Source organism: Mustela nivalis (genome assembly GCF_964662115.1).
Source record: "Mustela nivalis genome assembly, chromosome: 12".
In the NCBI taxonomy this organism is placed as follows: Eukaryota; Metazoa; Chordata; class Mammalia; order Carnivora; family Mustelidae; genus Mustela; species Mustela nivalis.
Window position 1 is genome coordinate 24,037,891 of NC_139031.1, and position 21,306 is coordinate 24,059,196.

At 35.3% G+C, this 21,306-nt stretch overlaps 1 protein-coding gene across 6 annotated transcripts in view; it reads left to right on the forward strand.

Annotated features, from left to right (window-relative positions):
• GRM8 (glutamate metabotropic receptor 8) overlaps window positions 1-21,306 on the forward strand; it is a 741,710-nt gene that overhangs the window by 487,376 nt on the left and 233,028 nt on the right. Inside the window, exon 8 of one of the 6 annotated variants that reach the window (XM_082694093.1) lies at window positions 8,185-8,243. The exons of the other annotated variants lie outside the window; for them this stretch is intronic. Within the exon in view, the coding sequence (XP_082550219.1) occupies window positions 8,185-8,219 (35 nt within the window). The 3' untranslated portion in view covers window positions 8,220-8,243. Of the gene's footprint in view, window positions 1-8,184; window positions 8,244-21,306 lie in introns of those variants that run through there. 6 annotated transcript variants of the gene reach the window in all.

Sequence of the window (21,306 nt, forward strand, 5' to 3'; positions counted from 1 at the left end):
AAGCCCTATCCATTTTTTTTAATTTTTAATTTTTATTAACATATAATGTATTATTAGCCCCAGGGATACAGGTCTGTGAATTGCCAGGTTTACACACTTCACAGCGCTCACCATAGCACATACCCTCCCCAATGTCCATAACCCAAAGCCCTATCCATTTTTAAAAAGTAATTCAAACAGAAATGAAAGTACACATTTTGGCAGGTGAAGGGCTGTCATTAAAGTCTCCCAGAAAGATATTTACTAATTGCTACCTCACTCTTAATTCTGCTTAGGATAGCTCTAACTTTCCCCAGATCTTACAGTTTTCTTTGCTGAATATAGCTTTAAACAGGTGTCCCTAGGATTTATACTAGCTCATGAGTAACACTAAGAAATTCCAGCCTATTGAGTGATATATCCAAAAGGCCATTCCTCTCAGGTCCTTGAAGCTCTCTTGTTAACTTCTTTTTTGTTTTCTATCCTTATATGAACTGCAAACTTATGTAAAAATGTATATACCCTTATTTCTATCCCTCTTCACTTCAATCAAAACTTAAGGAACCATGTTTACTGCTTTTTTTTCTTTTTTACTTCAAAAAAAAGCATAGCATTAAGTCTATAGCTCCATGAATTTTCACAAACTGAGAAGACCCAAACCAATACCCGAAACACTCAACCAAACCCCAGGATCCTCAGGTGACCCCTCAAAAGCCTCTTGTGCTTCCTCTCTGTCACTTTCCTGACTTGTAACATCATACACTAAGATGGCCTGCTTTTGTACTCACATAAATGAAATTAGGTAATCTGTACTCTTTTATGTTTGGCTTCATTTCACTGCAATTTTTGAGAAAGAGGCAGTGAAGCACATTCCCACCATTATCTCTCTCTATTAACATTAGATTCAATTATTTAAATTTACTTTGTAAGATATCCAGTATTTAATTTTTAAAGCCCAATGAATTATTTTATAAAATAATAACACTTAATACCTACTAATGAGGTTTAAAATATATGAAAAATTAAATTTTTATACAATACCTATAATCTCTTAGAAAGTGGTAAAGAATATATTACCTTCAAGAATCTTCTCACATTTGTCATGTTCTCATAATTTTTTTAAAAGTAGACTTACAGAAGTTTTAAGTTTACAGTAAGGCAGAGTAGAAAGTACAGAGATTTTCCATTTACCTTTAGCTCTCACCCATACACAGCCTCCCCCACTATCGATATCCAGAAAAAAGTAGTAAATTTGTTACAATCAATGAACTTACATTGGCCCATCATTATCATCTGAATTCTGTAAAGTTCATTCTTGCTATACATTGTATGGGTTTTGATGAATGTATCATAACATGTATATATCAATATAATGTCATATAGAATGGTCTCACTCCCCTAAAAATCTGTGCTTTGCCTGTTCATTCTTTTCTACTCTCTACCATGGCAACCACTGATCTTTTTACTGTCTCCATAGTTTTACCTTTTCCAGAATGTCATATAGTTGAAATTCTACAGTATGTAGCCTTCTCAGATTGGCTTCTTTCTCTTAGTACTGTACATTCAAGCTTACTTCTCTCTCTCTCTCTCTTTTTTTTAACTCCTCATTTGATTGCTCTTTTCTTTTTAGCACTGAGTAAGATCCCATTGTCTGGATGTACTACAGTATATTTATCTGCAGTGTATTTATTTATCTATTCATCTATTAAAAGACATCTTGGTTGCTTCCAAGTTTTGGCAATTATGATCAAAGCTGGTAAAAAACATCCCTGTGCAGATTTTTGTGTGGACATAGGTGTTTTAAAATTATTTGTGTGATTACCAAAGAAAATGCTTTCTAGATCATAAAGTAAGAATATATTTGGTTTTGTAAGAAACTATGCAACTGTCTTCCAAAGTGGTTGTACTAACTTTGATGGTTACCAGCAATGAATGGGAGCTCCAACTGCTTCACATTCTTTCTGGCATCCGCTGTTGTCAGTGTTCTGGATTCTAGCTATTCTAATAGGTATGCAGTGGTATTAATTTGTAATGGTATATAATGCTGAACATATTTTTATGATTATTTTCCATCGATATATCTTGTTGAGGTGTCTGTTCAGATCTTTTGTGTATGTTTTAACTCTGTTGTTCATTTTCCTATTGTTTAGTTTTAAGAATTCTATGTGTATTTTGGATAATAGTCCTTTATCACATATGTCTTTTGTAAATATTTTCTCCCAGTCTATGACTTGTCTTCTCATTCTCTTGACATTGTCTTTTGCAGACCAGAACTTTTCATTTTAATAAAGTCCAGCTTATCAATTATTTCTTTCATGGATTTGGTCTTTGGTGTTGTATCTAAAAAGTCATCATTATATACAAGGTCATCTGGGGTTTCTTCTGTGTTATCTTCCAGGAATTTTATAGTTTTGCATTTTACATTTGGGTCTATGATCCATTTTGAGTTCATTTTTCTGATGGGTATAAGGTCTGTGTCTAGATTCATTTTTTTGCACACGGATGTCTAGTTGTTTCAGTACTGATTGTTGAATTTACCTTTTTTTGTTGTTGTTAGAGATATTATCTCTGTATTGGCATCAACCAAAATCGAGGTTCTAAAGTATTATTTTTTTTAATGAATCTTGGAAAATGATTATAGAAAACAGTTTCAGGTAACCTCTTAAGGTCTTTTGAGCAGACTCAATTATTTAAGTATCATTAGAAATAAAGTCAAACATTCTTTGTAACCCGGATATAATTGTGTTATCCTTATTGTGGTTGTTTTTGTGATTGTTGGGGTTGAAGGGGTGTACATGTAGTATTTGAAAAATTTTGAAATAAATAAAATTGATAAGGTTGAATTGAGAAACTACCCAGTGGAAATATTGATACATAGAACTTCTATACTATTCAGATGTTGGGCTCTTAATTAATTCATATGGATAGTAAATATGACTCCTGAAGTGTATTTCACCTTCCAGGAAACAGTATTCTCATGATTGTTTAAATTTTAACCAGTATCATGAAAAAATACTCCTTAATTGTGTAATTACATCAGTCTCTGTCCTGGGAAGTGAAGAGAAGGCAATCATCCTCTTGCAGCCAGTACTCTCTAATCGTAATTCCAAAATACCTAAAACATTAGTACAGGGCTTAGGTGTTTTTTTTTTTTTTTTTTTTTTTTTTTGTATTTAATGCTTTTATTTTACTAGGGAAGAAAACACATTTGCTTTTCCTGATTTAGCTGTTAAAAAAAAAATCTCAGTCTGGTGATGGGTATTAAGGAAGTCACATATTGCATGGAGCACTGGGTATTTTATGCAAACAATGAATCGTGGCGTGCTACATCAGAAACTAATGATGTATTGTATGGTGACTAACATAACATAGTAAAAAAAATAAAAAATAAAAACATCTCTGAATTGTCACAAATTCTAGAGTCAGTAGGTTCTAGAATGCTAAGAGGCATTTAAAAAAACTTGCAGTGTTTTGCTGCACCTTGTATATTTTTCCAGAAGTAAGTGTTCTCTGATCTTTCTACCCCCATGTTTATCTTTTGAAATGATACTGGCCCTCTGAAAAAAGCTTCAGACTACATTTCAGGACATTTGTTTCCAGGTAGTATTTAAGTAAGAATTAGTTAGGCATATCTTTTTGATCCTCCTCCAAATATTTCAACCAAACCCAAAAAGAGAACTTTCTATACACAGAAAGTAGTTGGGGTGAGGCAGAAGAATGGCATTTTCCTACTATTAAAGCCTGTAATTAACCAGATTTGAATGAGAAAAATGTTCCTTTTTTTTTTTTTTTTTTTTTTTTTTTGATAGAGAGAGATCACAAGTAGATGGAGAGGCAGGCAGAGAGAGAGAGAGAGATGGAAGCAGGTTCCCTGCTGAGCAGAGAGCCCGATGCGGAACTCGATCCCAGGACCCTGAGATCATGACCTGAGCCGAAGGCAGCGGCTTAACCCACTGAGCCACCCAGGCGCCCCCCTTTTTTTTTTTAAACATGCTCTACATAAGCACAAACTATCAGATATTGTTTTAAAATGAGATTTTTATTGCAATGTTTGCATAATATTTGCTTTTTATGCCTTTACATGTTGTGTGTTTCATCAGTTTGAACCATATGAGCTTTTAAAGTGAGCTGCAAATGTAAAATTTAAATGGTACTACTTTGGACAATTATATGCTAATGTATGAATAAACAAATACCATTTCATGTTGGATTTTTTTAAAATTTTTTTATTTTTTATAAACATATATTTTTATCCCCAGGGGTACAGGTCTGTGAATCACCAGGTTTACACACTTCACAGCACTCACCAAAGCACATACCCTCCCCAATGTCCATAATCCCACCCCCTTCTCCCAAACCCCTCCCCCCAGCAACCCTCAGCTTGTTTTGTGAGATTAAGAGTCACTTATGGTTTGTCTCCCTCCCAATTCCATCTTGTTTCATTGATTCTTGCATTACTTGAAGTGATCTTTTGGCTTTTGAGCATGATGGCAAAATGCTTCACTGGTATTGAAGCATTAAATAACCAGTCCATACATTTTCTAGTAACCTCCACACACAAAATGTTTATGAAAATTAACTAACACTGTTAGAAAACTCAAGGACAGTTTTGGCTGAGTAACTTTACGTTCTTCAACAGAGCTAACTAGAAAGTAAATTTTCAATGCCAAGAGGTTTTTTTTTAAGATTTTATTTATTTGACAGAGAGAGAGATCACAAGTAGGCAGAGAAGCAGGCAGAGAAAGAGAGGGTGAAGCAGGCTCCCTGCCGAGCAGAGAGCCCGATGCGGACCTCGATCCCAGGACCCTGAGATCATGACCTGAGCCGAAGGCAGCAGCTTAACCCACTGAGCCACCCAGACGCCCCAGTGCCAAGAGTTTTTAAGTTTACTGTGGAGCATATGTACACATATACAGCAACATACATAGACACAGTTATATACACACATACACTCCTCTTTTTATAGAAAGAGAGGAAGGAAACAATAATAAAGTGACATGTGGAAAGAAAGGATAAATACAAAATCCTTGGCATTGTCAAAATAAGCTTTCTAACTTCATAGAGATTAGGTAAGAGTGGAATTTTTGAATTGCTTCATATCTTTGAACAGGGACTTGGATAAACCAAATGACATTTGAGCTTGTGTTAACTTTGGCTGGCATTTAACAGAAAATGTTTCCAGAACCACCTTACTATCTATTTTATGATTTTTTTAAACCTAAGAATTGACAGCCCTAAAAATCAGAAATGTTCAGAGTATTGTGATCAACACTCATCTTCTTTACTACATTTTTAGGGTGTCGTAACAGGCATGATGTGTTCGCAGATGAGTCAATACACTATTTAAAAATTTTAGCAATTTACTACAGGTTTTAGATACTTCATTCTGAATGGCCTCTATATTGAGCTTAGGTGGTCTGTGGTCTCATTTGATAGCACAAGGTACTATACTTAGAAATTCAATCTAACATAAAAAATTAACCCTATGTATTCAAGAGTTCTTTGAAATCATAATACCTGACTAGTTCTTCCATCTCTGTTATTTGGTTTGAATTAGGAATAGGATGTCAAATGCCATGGTGTTATCCAGTAATAGTTCTCTAAGATTTCAAGTACTTCCCTTTGTGAATCAAGGAATATGATTTCTTAATCACTGTAGTTAGAATTTTTATAGTTTCCTGGCAAAGACAATAATGTCACAAAGACATAAAATTGATTAATTCTAGCATAGGTTCAGGTCACTTGAAATGCAGAGTAGGAGGGCTTAAATAAAATGAGCCACATACTAGTTGAGAAAAGCAATTGAATTGCTTAAAACATTTGTGTATTGTTTTCTGTCCTCATCACAGACTTGAAATCACCAAAATTCTACTAGTATTTGAGGTGAAAAATAATTTTTGAGATTTATATTCAAACAATGTGTATATGTAATAAGCCCCTAACAATAATTTCTCAGGTTTTTTATTTTGTGTCTCAGTGAAAGATTTCTTTTGATGGTAAATTTTAAATTTATCCATATTGAGTCTTTTTAGTGCTAATTACCTTGAATTGCAGTATATTACAATAATAATCCTAGGTATCTTAATACTTTTCATTTTTAAGTACTTTCATATATATATATAGCCTCTCATGAGCCCTAACAGTCTTACGTGGGAGGGAAAGTAAGTGAGTGTTGTTAAGCCATTTGATAACAGACATGTATAAATGTTAAATATTCAAAACTCACAGAAAGTAAGTCAAGGAATTGGGACTAGACCCAGAATTTTCAACTCTATGTTTAATCCTGTATCAAAAGAACCAAAATAGATCCTTGTTCTAAAGGTAGCCTATTAAAATTGCTCAATCTTCATTCATTCATTAAGCTATTTGTTCAACAGATTACTAATAACTGCCTTTTCTGTACTGGTTCTTACTAGGATTATCTCCAGCCGTGGAGAGCAAAGAATAGTCCCAGCTCTCAGGAGGTTGCAGGTCTGGGGGGGCAAGCAGTCCTTTATAAACTAGTACAAATTGTGAAGTATTACAAAGTTGAACCAGAGATATCTTGGAAGGAGGGTGGAACTGATTAGATACAGAAGTTGGTGACATCATCATTAAAGTGATACTTAAAATGAAACCCGAATTACAAGAAAGCTAAGACTCTAGGAAAAGACTGATAGAAAAGTCTTAAGGGAAGAGATATTTTGTCACTACTATGCTAAATTCTTCTCTTCTATCACTGAAATCAGATCCTTTTTACTAAAAAGTGTGTTATTTTCCCCAAATGCTCAAAATGCCACATTGTGTAGTGTAAGCACTTTGTAGAAACCACCCGAAGCCAAATGTAGCTATTCTTCTAGGGTTTATGCCTCCCTTCCGCATGAGCTTGTATGCCATTCCACTGTCATTCGAAGTACTGATTTTAAAAGTGTTTTCTTTGAAGTTCACGTTGTGAACATGATACTATTAAACACTGAAGAAATATTTTGTCTAGTAAATATTTCCCAGATTATAATATCTGTAGTTGGCAAGGATACTATAGCAAACTATATCAGATTATAACTAGTCACAGTTAAATTCTCACAGCAATTTTAATAACTGGTGTGAGTTTATATGGAAAATAAACTCTTAGCACTTTCTATTATCATTGAGTCTCCCCCCTACACACACACAACCGAAGGAGAAAGAAGTTGGTTTGGACAGATCAGATTTGAGCTTTGACTGCTAGGTTCCTGGGTGGAATCACCCTTTGGCTAAAAGCAAGTGAACAAGACTCTTGGTGAAGGACTCCCTGAAGGAGCAGTAATAATGAGGGGCTGGGATGACCTCACTAACAGGCTAGGGCCATTAGTTTTTAATCTGTAGATGTGCTTTCTTACATGGGGCTATTGACAAAAGATCACTATTCTGGTCTGAGAAGGATTGGGGCAGGTTGGCCTACTTCAAGGCAAAACTGGGCCTTATTTGTGTAACTGGCTCATTTTCCTAGCTAACATAGGGATAAGGATCCCTCCATATAATATTGTCTCCCCTAGTTTGTAGAGTTCTACCATGGATCTTGAGCCAACATCACAGCTAATCGTGCAATCTAATCTAACCCAACTCAATCTAATAATAATAAGGGATGTCCTTTGCTTACTTTACACATAGATTTGTTTCTTTGGAGGCCTTTATAGTAGGAGGATAGGTTAAGCCAAGGCAGGCCTTGTGTATTCCTAGTTTTCCTATCCAAATAATTTCTCCAATGCCAGTCTTTTAAAGAATACCAAATTAAAAATTAGGTTAAGATAAATTAAAGTACATACACACATGCATAATGCAAACATACTTATATGTAATAGACATAAGAAATATCCTGTTAACATAATGTTTAATTCATTTCTTTCCATTGTAACATGAACCAGGAAATTAAGAATACAATAATAACAGCAAAACATAAGCCCTAAAACACTGAGAAGTAGAGGATGACTTTTCTGTTGACTTTTGAAGTTATAGTTGGGTATAATTCCTGGATTTAAAATCTGAATTTGGTACTTTATTGCATAGCATTGTTATTATTAATTCCAGAATTTCCAATGGAAAAATGGGAGGGTAATAGAAATGTTAACATTTCTTGAGTCCTTATGATGTGCCAGGTATATTTTTAAGTACCGTTTGTATACTATCTCATTTAATTCTCAGAATAATCTGATGAAATGGGAACAATTTTTACCCCTGTTTCTGCAGATGAGGAAACTGAAGCACAGATTCACTTTCCCTAGTCAAGTGGTGGGACCAGAACTCAAGTCCTGGAAACTTAGCCTGGAGGTACAGCCATAATGACTGTGGTGATTATAGTAATTACTATGGTAACCACCTCTAGTGAGAACTGCTGTTGTACAAGCAGAGCAAAACTGGTTAGTGAAAAAACAACAACAACAACATGTGTTTAACAGAGGAAACAAAGAACCTTTATAATTTCAATAGAACACTCGGAATCATGGAGTCAGATTAGTTTTCTGTGGTTAGGCAGGTGATGTGAGATAAAATGAAAACCAAAAAAGGTTGCTTCTGGAGCATCTGGCTTAGCTCAGTCGGTAAAGCATGCGACTCTTGATCTTAGGGATGTGAGTTCAAGCCCACTGGGGGTAGACATTACATGAAAAATTGAAAAAATAGAATTAAAAAAAATTTGTTTCCAAGAGTTGGAAGCTAATGAATAAAATAAATATGAAGTCAAGGAAAATCTTTTGAAAACTCATTATAATCATATATGACTCTTGGATATTAATATCCATGACTTCCTTGAGGTTGAGAAATGGGCATGAAGGTTCCTTCTAGCCCAGTAATTTTTACCTAGTAAGCTTCATTGAAGTAAAATACACATACAATGAAGACAATTAGTTTTAAGTGTATAATTTGATGTTTTTCTTTTACAAATATATATAGTTGTATAACCACCCCCACAATCATGGTATAGAACATTTTCATTACTCCAAATGTTCCTTCCCGCCTCCTTCAGTCAGTCCCCTCCTCACAATCCCTTTCCCTAATCTGCTTTCTGTTGGTATATTTTTGCTTTTTCAAAAATTAATAGGAAGGGCATTATGCATTTTGCAAGTTTGTATCTGGCTTCTTCTACTTAGCATAAAGCTTTGAAATTTATCCATGTTGTTGTGCCTATAGTTCAGTGCCTTTTTTTTTTCTTTCATGAATATACCACAATTTGTTTTTCTATTTATCAGTTGAAGGAATTTGGATTATTTTTCAGAATTTGGATTATTTTCAGCTGAATATAGCTTCTACATGAATAAAGCTTCTACAAACATGCAAGTACAACTCTTTGTGAGAACATATGTTTTTGATTCTCCTGGGCATATACTTGGGAGTGGAATATCTGGACTGTAGGGGAAGAATATGTTTGACTTCATAACCGTCAAACTTTTCTAAAGTGAGTGCACCATTCTGTATTCCTAACAGCAGTATTTGTAGTATTTTATATAGTATATACATATAATATATATAGTAGATATAATGTATATAGTATTCCTAACAGCTGTATATGGCAGTTGCAGTCGCTTCACTCCTCTCCAATACTTGATATTGTCTGTCATTTTAATTTTAGCCCTACTAGTGGGTGTATAATGATTTCTCATTGTGAATCTACTCTGCATGTCTGCGTTCCTCTACTTAATCATCTTGTGTATTTTTCCGTATGCTGATTTACCATTTCCATTTCTTCTTTGATTGTTTCTTCAAATGTTTTACTCATTTTAAAAACCGAGCTGATTTCTTATTACTGAGTTGTAAAAGTTCATTATTCTAGAAAAAAGTCTTACATTTTTATATATTATGTATATAATATAAATATTTTCTCTTTTCATTTTTATAGTGTCTTTTGACATTTTTAGCTTTAGTGAAGGCCAACTTATCAACTTTTTATTTTATAAATCATACTATTTTTAGTCCTAGCTAAGAAATTTATGTCTAACTCAAGATTACCAGAGTTTTCTCCTGAAGGTTGTAGAGTTTTACCTCTTTCATTTAAGTCTATGGTCAATAGGAAGGTCATTTTGAATATGGTATAAAGTAAGGTTTGAGGCTCATTTTTAAAAATATGTTCATCCTATTGTTTCTCCATCATTTTTTGAACAGACTACCCATTTCCCATTGAATATTCTTTTAGTGAGAATCATTTGAACACATATGTATGAGTCTATTTTTAGACTTGCTATCTTGTTCTGTAGATTCCTATGTTTATGTTTATGCTAATATCACAGTGTCTTGATTATTATAGCTTTATATTAGGTTTTGAAATCACATAGTAAATTTTCTTGTTGTTGTTTTTTTTTTAAGATTTCATTTATTTATTTATTTGACAGAGATCCACAAGTAGGCAGAGAGGCAGGCAGAGAGAGGAAGGGAAGCAGGCTCCCCACTGAGCAGAGAGCCCCATGCGGGGCCCGGTCCCAGGACCCCGGGATCACGACCGGAGCCAAAGGCAGAGGCCCCAACCCACTGAGCCACCCAGGCGCCCCACATAGTAAATTTTCTATGAAGCAACCATTATTAACTCATATTTTAACTATTTTTTGTAGGTTTCTTAGGCTTTCTACATAAAAAATCATATTGTCTACAAATAAAGATAGTATTACTTCTTCCCTTTGTGTGTATATATATGCTGTTCAATTTTTCCTTCTGCTTTGTAATACTGGCTAGGACCTCCAGTACGATGTTGAATAAAGGTAGCAAAAGCTAGCATCCTTGTTTTTTATTTATCTTAGTTTGAAAGAATTCCATCTTTTACCAGTTAGTATGAAATACCTACCTGAATACATCTAGAAAATTTCAGTTTATAAATAGCTGCTGTATAGTATAACATATTACATTTTCCTTTGAGGTTTTTCCATGGTGAGTTAAAAAATATATGCACCTCATCTATTTTAAATAACCACATTAGAACTCTGATTGTAGCATTTTATGGTAAGGGCCTCTTTGCCATTTTAAGAAACAATGCTCTCTTAGCTTTCTTTAGGGAAACGAGTGTGTGCAAATCACTACGAGAATTTTCAGAAGATGTAAGTGATAGCAGTGGAAACTGAGTGTTCTGATGACAAGATCCTTGACTTACGTTTTTGGTTTTTCCTATTGCACCTGGCCCATAGCAGGAACTGGGAAATAGTTGTTGAATAGATGACCTATCGATCTTTGAATCTGTAGAACAAGACTCCAAACTCAAATGAATAAAAAGCATCACTAGAGAGTTTGTCTTCTTGCTATAAAATTATGTAGATTCCTAACATGTATTTTCTAAATCAGATGTTTTCAAACATTTTGGTCCCAGAACCTTTTACACTTAGAATTATTAAAAACTCCGAAAAAACCTTTGTTTGTATTATATGTGTTGATTATCCACATCAGAAATTAAAGTGAGAAAATTTAACGTATTTATTTATTAGTTCACTGAAAAGTAACAATAATAAGCCAATTACATCTTGACATAGGTAATAAACCAATTACATCTCAATATAGTTAACATTTTAATGAAAATAATTATTTTAACAGAAGAAAAAAATTTATGAGAAGAGTAGTATCGTTGACACTTTTACAAATCTCTTTCATGTGTGGATTAATAGAACATAGCTTGCCTTCTTATTTCTTTTGCATTCAATCTGTTGCAATTTGAAGTTCTAAGTGAAAAATATTGGGGAAAAAAATCTGGTCTCACATAGATATGTAGTGAAAGGGAAGAGTATGTTAGTATCTTTTTCAATTATCATTGATACTCCATCACAATTTGACAAATAATGTTTCATAAAGGTTGATTCCAGTCTAGAATCCGAGGTTGTATCAGTAAACTTAAAATCTAGTTGGTCTATTTTGTGCTTTGAGTGAATATTTTAACTATGGAAGATTTTGAAATTTTTGGATCACGTTGGTTCATTGAGTCATATATCTGTTTTAAATGTTAGAACATTTTATTATATAATAATAAAACATTATATTTATTAATATCACCACCAATATAATCAGGAAAGTCTGATCAGAAAAAAACGATTACATTTATAGAGGATGCAGATTTTTCCAAAGTGCTGATTTTTACTTGAAAGCTGAAGATTTATCATTCGTTAAAATTTCCCCCCATTTTTCTTGAGCTAACAGGTTTATTTTGTTCATTTTTGAGAAGAAACTTCCAGATGTCCAAGTCCCCTACCTGTAGTTTATCTGTCAGTTTTTCCAAGTAAAAAATCATGTATGATTTAAAAGGTGGCTAGTTCAGCTCACAAGAGAAAGGATTGCATACCTGCCCGCATACATACACCCCCTCATCGCTCCCTGAGTCAAACATCATCCTTCAGTCTGTAATGTAAGTGCTTCATGTGTACTTTACATTTCATTACACAGAATACTACAAAGATTTTTACTCCAGTCAAGATTTTAAAAATCAATAAGTTTTACTGCTTCATCAAGGTTATTCTTTCAGTGAAACAAGTTATATCTATGTTTATATAAAAAGTTACATATATAACTGCATATATTTATATATGATATGTATCACATTCAATATCATGTATCATATATATTATATTTTATATCATATATATTATGTGACATATCATATATATTATATTTTAATATATTTTATATATTATATTATACTAATTAATTTATTTTTTACTACAAGTATGTAGCAGTGAGTACTCTACTGACAACTAGTATAACCTAGTATAACCTGGCTGTACTTCCTTCTTCATGGTAAGATGTGAGTAACTCAAGCATTATTTCATTAAAAATTTTCAGTATGTCTTGTTGGTATAATTTCTTTAAGGAACACGAAGATAGAGAAAATGTTATGTTTAGCCATGGTTGGATTTCCTCTTCATTTTCATTCCAGGTCCCTTTCCTCCCCTCCCCTTCCTTTTTCTATAAGATTATGATTGAAATATAAGTTGGTATAGTTTTAAAAACTTGTCAGAAGGGTCAGTGTAAGGTATAACATGAAAAGTGGATAATTTTCATAGCACATGCACTGAAAATCAGTCTGTGTTCCTGGGACTACCCTCCATGTCTTCACATCTTTAAAAATGAGAATGGTAGACATTTTATTGGAGCTGCATTATAATATATTAAATTATAAAATCTTTATGTGGGAGAATGACTTTTTTTTTTAAGATTTTATTTACACCAAACTTCGCTGTGAAAGAGAGGAGAAGGCAAGGGGGTCAATGCTCAGAGGCAAAGACCCTTTGCTTTTTGCTCTCACCTTATTTTTGCTTCAGGATAATCATAAATCTTTATCACTCTGTTTCTCAAGCACTGATGTGTGATAAGATGTCTTAATAGAACTAGGAGGATCTGTTTACAGGAAAGATAGGATATGCTGATCTGTGTGTTCTATGAGTTCTGCAAAACGTAGCCTAGGGAACAATCCATACATGTATCTTAGATCACAGGGCAGCTGTTTGGGCTAAGAAAGCTTCGGGGAAGGCCATTCCCCACAGCATTCCTACGGCAGAGTGGTCACACAAGCCTTGCATTCCAAAGGTCTCTGCCCTTCTCTGAAACCCTCCATCACCCCCAGCGGCCTCCGTGTTAGCAAACCAGATGTTATGGATGATTTCATGCTCTACGTTAGCCCCAACAATGCGTGTTGAGAACTTTTAAGATCTAGTCCCTTACAAACTTTCAAATAGTATACAGTATTGTTAACTTAGTCACCTTTCTGTACATTTCATCCTCAGAACTTACCCATCTTATAACTGGGTGTTGTACCTTTGACCGCCTTCACCCGTTCCTTCCTCTGCCTCTAGCAACCAACAATCCACTCTGTTTCTATGAGTATTGTTTTTTCCCAAATGCCATATACAAGCAAGATCATACAGTATTTGTCTGTCTTTCTGTGACTTATTTCACTTAATATCAGGTTTCGTCCATGTTGTTGTTAAACAGCAGGATCCCCTTCTTTCTAAAGGTTGAACAGTATTCTATTATATAGGATATATTCACCACCTTTCTCTATGTATTTATCCATCAATGGATGCTTAGGTTGTTTCCATGTCTTGGCTAATATAAATACTCCTGCAATGAACACGGGGGCATAAATATCTCTCCAAGATAATGATTTCATATCCTTCAGACATATACCCAGAAATGAAATTGCTGGATCACATAATCATTTTATTTTTAATTTAAAAAAAAAAAAACCTCATAATGTTTTCCACCTAGGCATTTTAAAAATACAAAATCAAGGGAAATTTGACACTATTTTTAGGACCATTTTACAGTTCTGAAATATGCCTTCAAACTACTCTTCTTTCTTGCTTTTTTAATCTCTGATGGCACGTGGGTTTCTGACATATCCAGGGTAGATGCTTTCTCCTGATGTTCTACCTAGAGGTGAGATTTAAAAATGAGAAAGTAATATTTAAAAATCCTTTACTGGATTAGTTTTATTACAAAGATTTGATTTAATCATTGCAGCAATCCCAATATTATGGTAATAATACACGCATTATCTCATTTACTCTTCACGGCTCTATGGTTGACAGTCTTGGAACCCGCATTTCACAGGTGAAGAGCTTCGTGTCAGAGAAGTAGGTGGCAGAGTTGAAATTTAAATCCACTCTTCACTCTTATACCATCCTGCCTCCTACAGTCTTGTGGAAGGGAAGTGGTTCCAATACTTGTGCTCTCTATTTATAAATAAGCAAGCTAAGGTACAGGGAGATTGAAATAATTCGCCTGAATTCATATGCTTTCAAAAATGGCAAAGATAGGATTTTAGCGTCTGTTGGCTGTGCCTGCAAAGCCTTAGTTCTTTTCATGGCATTATGCTGTCAGCTCGTGTTGGACTAGTCTTACTTCCTGAGGACATTTCAGTTTTCCCACATTTGGAACTAGAGTCACAAGAAAAAAACCCTGGCTTTTTCTTAGGGTAAACAGAAAGGAAAGCAAATGATGCTTACACAATTATTGGCCCTTGCAGCCATGTGAAGTGCATGTCTGAGTTAAGCAAAGCTATTGCGTGATGGGCCTCGCTCATCAGACCAAATGCTCAGACACTGATTTCTTCCATTTGCAAATGGAGTTGTTTTTTTTTTCTCTCTTTTGTGGGTAGTCTAGGTTAGTGATTTCCATGCATGAAAACAGACCCATTAGAGCAACTTGGGAACATTGAACACACATGCAAACACACACAGACATGTTCCTTGGAATTGTGATTCAGTATGTACCAGGGGGTGCCCAGTAATCTGTTTTCTAAAAGCTTCTTGCTTGAGGCAGGAGAGTGCAGTGGTAAAGAGCTGATCTCAGAGCCAGATCTCAAATGCTTTATTCTCAGCTCTATAACTTTGGCTAGTTAGGTAGCCTCTCTACGTCAGTGCATCCTCTATATTTCAGTTCCCTATTTATTGTGGTTATTATGTCCAGCCTGGATTGAAAAACATTGGTCCAGAAGGTACAATAATTTAGATGGATATCAAGAGATGGGTAAGGAAATTGCATGAATCTGAAGCCCCATTCCCTAGCTATGTGAAGAGAAAGAGAACGATAATGGGATATACCCAGTTCTGCTGTGGAGCCCACTTATATTCAGGATGCATTGTTCAAATATTACAGTGTAACAGCTTAAGTATAGACCTATCCAATTAAAATCAGGATGATGTAGGTATAGAATAAACTGAAGTTCATTCTCAAGATGTTTACAACACAAGTGCTTAGTAAGCACATTAATATTGCAATCCAACTGCATGAGGGGCATTTGACCAAATTAAATGAAAAACAACACAACAACAATTTTTAATTACATTGCAGCATATAGTTGTACGCAATTACACACGCGGCTTTTCCTGGCAGCGAATCTATTTAGCAATGCTTTTATAGACTACAGGACCTTGGAGCTCATTAAAACCTGATAAGTTGTTCATTTCTATAGCGAAGAAATTGAATACCAGAAAGGTTAAGATGACTCTATAAAATCTGACATCTGGTTAGTTGCCAAATCGAGCCAGGAGTCAGACTTCAAATTTTTTGTTCTAATCGTGATTGTAGTAAAATTAGTTTTTTATTAAAATAGTTCCAACAACTCAGACCATTCAGTATGTCAGACTGGCTGGGAGATGCTGTGTTGTAGAAGAAAAAAAAACAGGCTTGGACATCTTCAGACCTCGGTGGAAAGGCTCTCTCATTAACTAGATGTGTGGCAGGGTAGTAACTTAGCTTTAGTGAGCTTCAGCTTTCTCCTCTGTAAATGTAGGTTGTAAGAAAATTCACTCCTGTTATTTCACAGGTCCAGCACTCCCGTGTCTCTATATTTGAGAGCAACTTCCAAGACCCATGGTGTGAAGCAAACCACATGCTTCAGAAAAGTGAATTCCTTAGCTAATGACTGAGCATAATCAAATCTGCTGATTTTATCTTGAAGCTATAAAAATCTCTATTTCTTTAGAAAACCCTATTTCTTTATATAAAAATAAGCTTGAAAAGAAAATCAACTGTTGGTGATGATGATGGAAAAAAAGAAATGAGAGGATATCCAATAAAGTCATGTTTCTTAGCAGATAGAGGAGGTTAGCATATATTTAAGAGTAGAATGTCAAATTTTATACTGGTTCAGATCCAAGGTATGACTGATTCTGCCATAAGTTCCATCTGCAGAAACTAGAGAAAGTGATTCCTGAAACTGTTTTAGTAAATGCTGTAATCTTTGCAAAACAACTCAAAGAAAATCAAACTTGAGGGCAAATTGAAATGCAGGATGTAAAGATATGCACTGGAAACAATTGAATTAAACATGAATGTGGTTTTAAAAACCAGAAGCCTGCATACAAATTTCCATATTTGAAAATTTAGCAATTTCGGAAAGTATTGGGATATCTTGCTTACAAATATAACTCTACTACAACTACTTAATAAAGTAATTATGAGGACCTTGGGATAAAACATATTATGTATTTAGCACATTGTTTAGTATATCCTTTGTTCTCAATAATAAGTATTTCTTCTCTATTTAATCTATACAAATAAAGTTTTACCATATAGGCAAATACATGTTTTATACTTGCTATCATTTTCTACGTAAAGGAGTCATCAGTTGCCCTTCTTGGTGTTTTTTATCACTAACTCCTAATTTCTACCACTTTCAGCTTCTCATTTTCATAGTAAAAGTTAAAATCTTATGACCTTTAATGTAGGAAGATGTTAATCAGAGTGGTAAATGTTTAGCCTTGCCTTAGTATTTTCCTTAGCATTTTCTTGAAAAAAAATTTTAATTTTATTTAACTGATGCTTTATTGGTGGCCAGTTGGAAAGTTCGATAGTTTTACTAGAACAGTAACCCTGCTTGAAAATTTAAGTTACCAAGTATTATGACTGGTTTGTATCCCTGCCTGAAAGAAATGTGAGGCATTAGGATAAAACCGGCCTGCAGAAATCATCTGTGGCTAGAGAACTCTTTGAACATACTTTCCTGATCTTTCAAATCCAGAATTGCTGAGTTGGAGTCAGAGGTAACAGAGTTTTCCTTGCAAGCCTATGAAACTCAGCTAGGTGGTCTACGTAATTTGTTCAGGGTCATGGAAGTAGTGCTTATTTGAGTCTGGATCTGTGACCTGGGAGCCACTTTCGTGTTCGGTATTAGCAGGGAGTTCCCGGTTTAGCAGTAAGTCTTAGTTTAAGACTTTTTTTTTTTTTTTAACTATGCATAAGATACCTGTGTTTTATTCAAATATTTTTAAACAGCCATTGATCTTTTCGGCAAAACTAATTCAATTGGACTTGATAGGAGTTATATCCTAGCAAATAAAAAATGGCCCATGTTAATAGAGATGGTATCAGCCTGTGGCTTTGTGTTCAGTGAAGCGTCTCTATGATTGATAATCAGTTCGGGTCTTGTGAAGCATCTTTACTGTTCAGGAGCTAGGTAAACAGCATGATAATTGTGTGACTGGTTGTTTTCATCATCCTTAACGTTGCCTGGCATTTATTTATACGAGCAGCGTATGGTTTTGGAAGGGTGCTTTGGGATCTCTCGGGATGAACAACGCTGTAGAAATGTAAGTCAGCATAATTATTAAAACATTTATAGCTTGTATTAAACTAGAGTTAAAGGCTAACATCAGTAGAAACTATTAGTAATTATATAAAGCGGTTGTGGGAGAATTAACAGTCTGCAAAGGGGAGGTTTTTGAGGAGATTTCACCAGGAACATGCAGAGCAAAGGTTTAAACCTCTTGGGAAGAATTACTCTAAAACCTCAGTGTTAGATATTAGGTGACTCAGCAAGACACCATGATCTTTAAAGAAAGGTGAGATACAGCGAAGTGAATACTATACACATTTACGCTCTAGTAGGATTGCTCGTGATTTGCATGAACGGCCGGTATGTGTGCGACACGATTTTGAGTAACCTTGGTGGGGAACTTCAAGAAGATTCACTCCAATTCCCAATCATGGCTCCTCCTACTGCTGCTATTTCATTACAACGTTGACATCAGAAAAGAAAGTGGGAGGAGTTTATCTTCTGTTCCCATAAAACTGTTTCCAAAAGACTTCATTTCTATTGGAAAAGGATCTTGCCAAAATTACACATGGTGAAAAAAATTGGTTATGAAAATCGTTATTTTAACATTAGTGGTCGATACGGAACATGTCTGATTCCTTCTCTCCTTCCTTCGACATCTACCTGGAAAACGGATAAACATTGTGTCCACGTTGCCGGTTTCCCTCCTTAGCTTCTGGAATATGGTTACTTCTTTCCTTTCACATCCTACCACTGTTTGTTTCAGATCGGATTTCCCCATTGCTAACGGCTCTGAACAGTTGTCTTGTTCGTCCTCTATGACCAAAGTTAAGTATTTGAAACACTTAACTTTCTTTGGAATTTTCTTCCTCACCCTCTTTGGATCTCCTCCTCTCCTCGTCTTCCTCCTTTTCCTCGTCTACGTCTCTAATAATTATTTGTGGTCTGCCTATGCCTCTCCTCTCAGTTTAGGGTTTTACAAGGTTCTATTCCCGTACCTCTGTACTTTCTGCATAACATCTCCTGCACCCAACACTATACCCTTGACCACTCCTGTGGCTTCAGTGACCTCTTCTATATCATGATGTGCCATAGCTCTGACCTAGACCTTTCATTTATCCAGCTGTATTCTGCACCAATGCACTTGGATCTTGAGCTCATCAAGTTCAAAATTAAGTTTATCATTTCTCACTCTAACCTATTCCTTTGCTTGAATTTCTCCTCTCAGTGAGTGAAAGAGAGTCCACCTAGTCCCTCAAATCAGGAAACCTAGACCCATTGAGACTGCTTTCTTTCCCTGTCTAGTGTTTCACCAGTACTGAAATCTATTCTAAATCTGTTCTCTCCCCTAGATCTCTCCTATCTTAATTGAAGCCATTACAATATCTTGCCTGGATTATTGCAATAGCATCCCATTTCCCTCTTTCAGCTTGGCTCTCTTTTCAGTGTATCCTCCACAGAGCAGCCAGAGGGCTTGTTTTCAAAACATTTATCTCATCACATTTTTCTCTTGCTTAAAGTTACTAAATGGCTCCCAGCAGTTTTTAGCATCCTAACCGAAATCCTTGGCTTAGCACATTGCATCTTCCCTGTAAAGGTTCTTTTTTTTTTTTCTTTCTTTCTTTTTTCTTTTTTTTCCACAAGTGCCCTTCACTGGTGCTATGCTGGGCTGTGATTCTGTAAATTAATCATGCTCTATCACAGCTTTTTGATCACTCATGTTGTCCCCCCACCCTTCTTCTTTTTTTTTTTTTTTTTAAGATTTATTTTGTTTGACAGATAGAGATCACAAGCAGGCAGAGAGGCAGGTGGAGAGAGAGAGGAGGAAGCAGGCTCCCTGCTGAGCGGAGAGCCCAATGCATGGCTCGATCCCAGGACCCTGGGATCATGACCTGAGCTGAAGGCAGTGGCTTTAACCCACTGAGCCACCCAGGCGCACCCCCCACCGCAACCTTCTTTTAAGAGAATTCTCACTTGTGTCTTTGACAGGTCCCCTTTTCCTCTTCATTTCCAAACTCAGCCCTAGGGCCACCTCCAGAAAGCCTTTCTAGACTTGAGTCCATCGTCATTTACTAACTTAGTCTGATTTCAATGTTCCTCCTCCATGTCCCTTAGTAAGTAACACTCACTGTGCTACAGGTGAATTGCACATATACTTGTCTGCCTCTACCTAGACTACAGTTTTCTTGAGGGTAGAAGTCATGACTTATTTGGCTTGATTTTCTCATGCCTTGGTTTAGTGCTCAGCTAAGTACTGTTCAACAAATATTTGCTAAAGAATGAAAAAAAAGTTAATGAGCATTGGAAATGGCTATTTTGTAAGTATGGCCATTGATAAAGAAGAGACTAGAAAAATGACATGCTAGTGTTAAACTTAATATCATGTGAGCAGTTATCTTTAGAGGGAAAACGAGAAAGACCAGGTTTTATTAAAGTGGACATTGGGGAGGATATGTGCTTTGGTGAGTGAAGTGTAAACTGGACGATTCACAGACCTGTACCCCTGGGGATAAAAATATATTATATGTTTATAAAAAATAAAAAAAATTAAATTAAAAATTTAAAAAAATGGTATGTAGCTGAGATGTAATGCTGAATCTCTAAGAAACTTGGCAGGTTTGCTATAACGACATTTCCCAGTCAGACAAATTTTTGGATATTTAGAACTATGAGCATATTTGGTTTCCTATAGAAAAGCTATTTAAAGTAGTGATGGACTGCACTTTTTCATTTCTATTAAGATATTTTGACATCATGTAGCCTCAGAGGATAAAGAGTAGCAAAGGTTAGAAATATTTAGGATGCTTTATCCCCTAAATAAAATGGGAGGGACATAAAAATACCCAGATTGCAATTATAGACTCATAACTTTGACACACATAATTAATGAAGGACCTTTTCTGAATTACAGGACGGACTGAATATATCAAACATGGCAAATGGAAATGCTTTTGCTTGGTTCACTGGGTTATGTTTATAAAGTCTAGGACATTTTTGTATCCTGTGTATCCTGTTCTGGGAGTTCTGTTTACACATAATTTAAGCAGTTGAAGATGAGCTAGAATTCCCATAGGTGCAGAGTTGTAAAGGTGTTGCACATTTCCAATTAATGAGAAAAGCCCATACATGCACACATGTTATACATTAGATTGTTTCCGATTTACCGTAGCACATTTTGGCGGAGGTCTTCCTGGCCTCTGGTTCCCAAATAGATCCCAGAATTGCTGTTGGTATTGCCCATACTAAGCAAAATTTTCAGTTTGTACTGAGCCACAAGTCTTTTGTACCCAGAGCTGACATCAGCCTTCTGGAAGAACTTAACATTAACAATCTGTGTGCACTTCCATTTA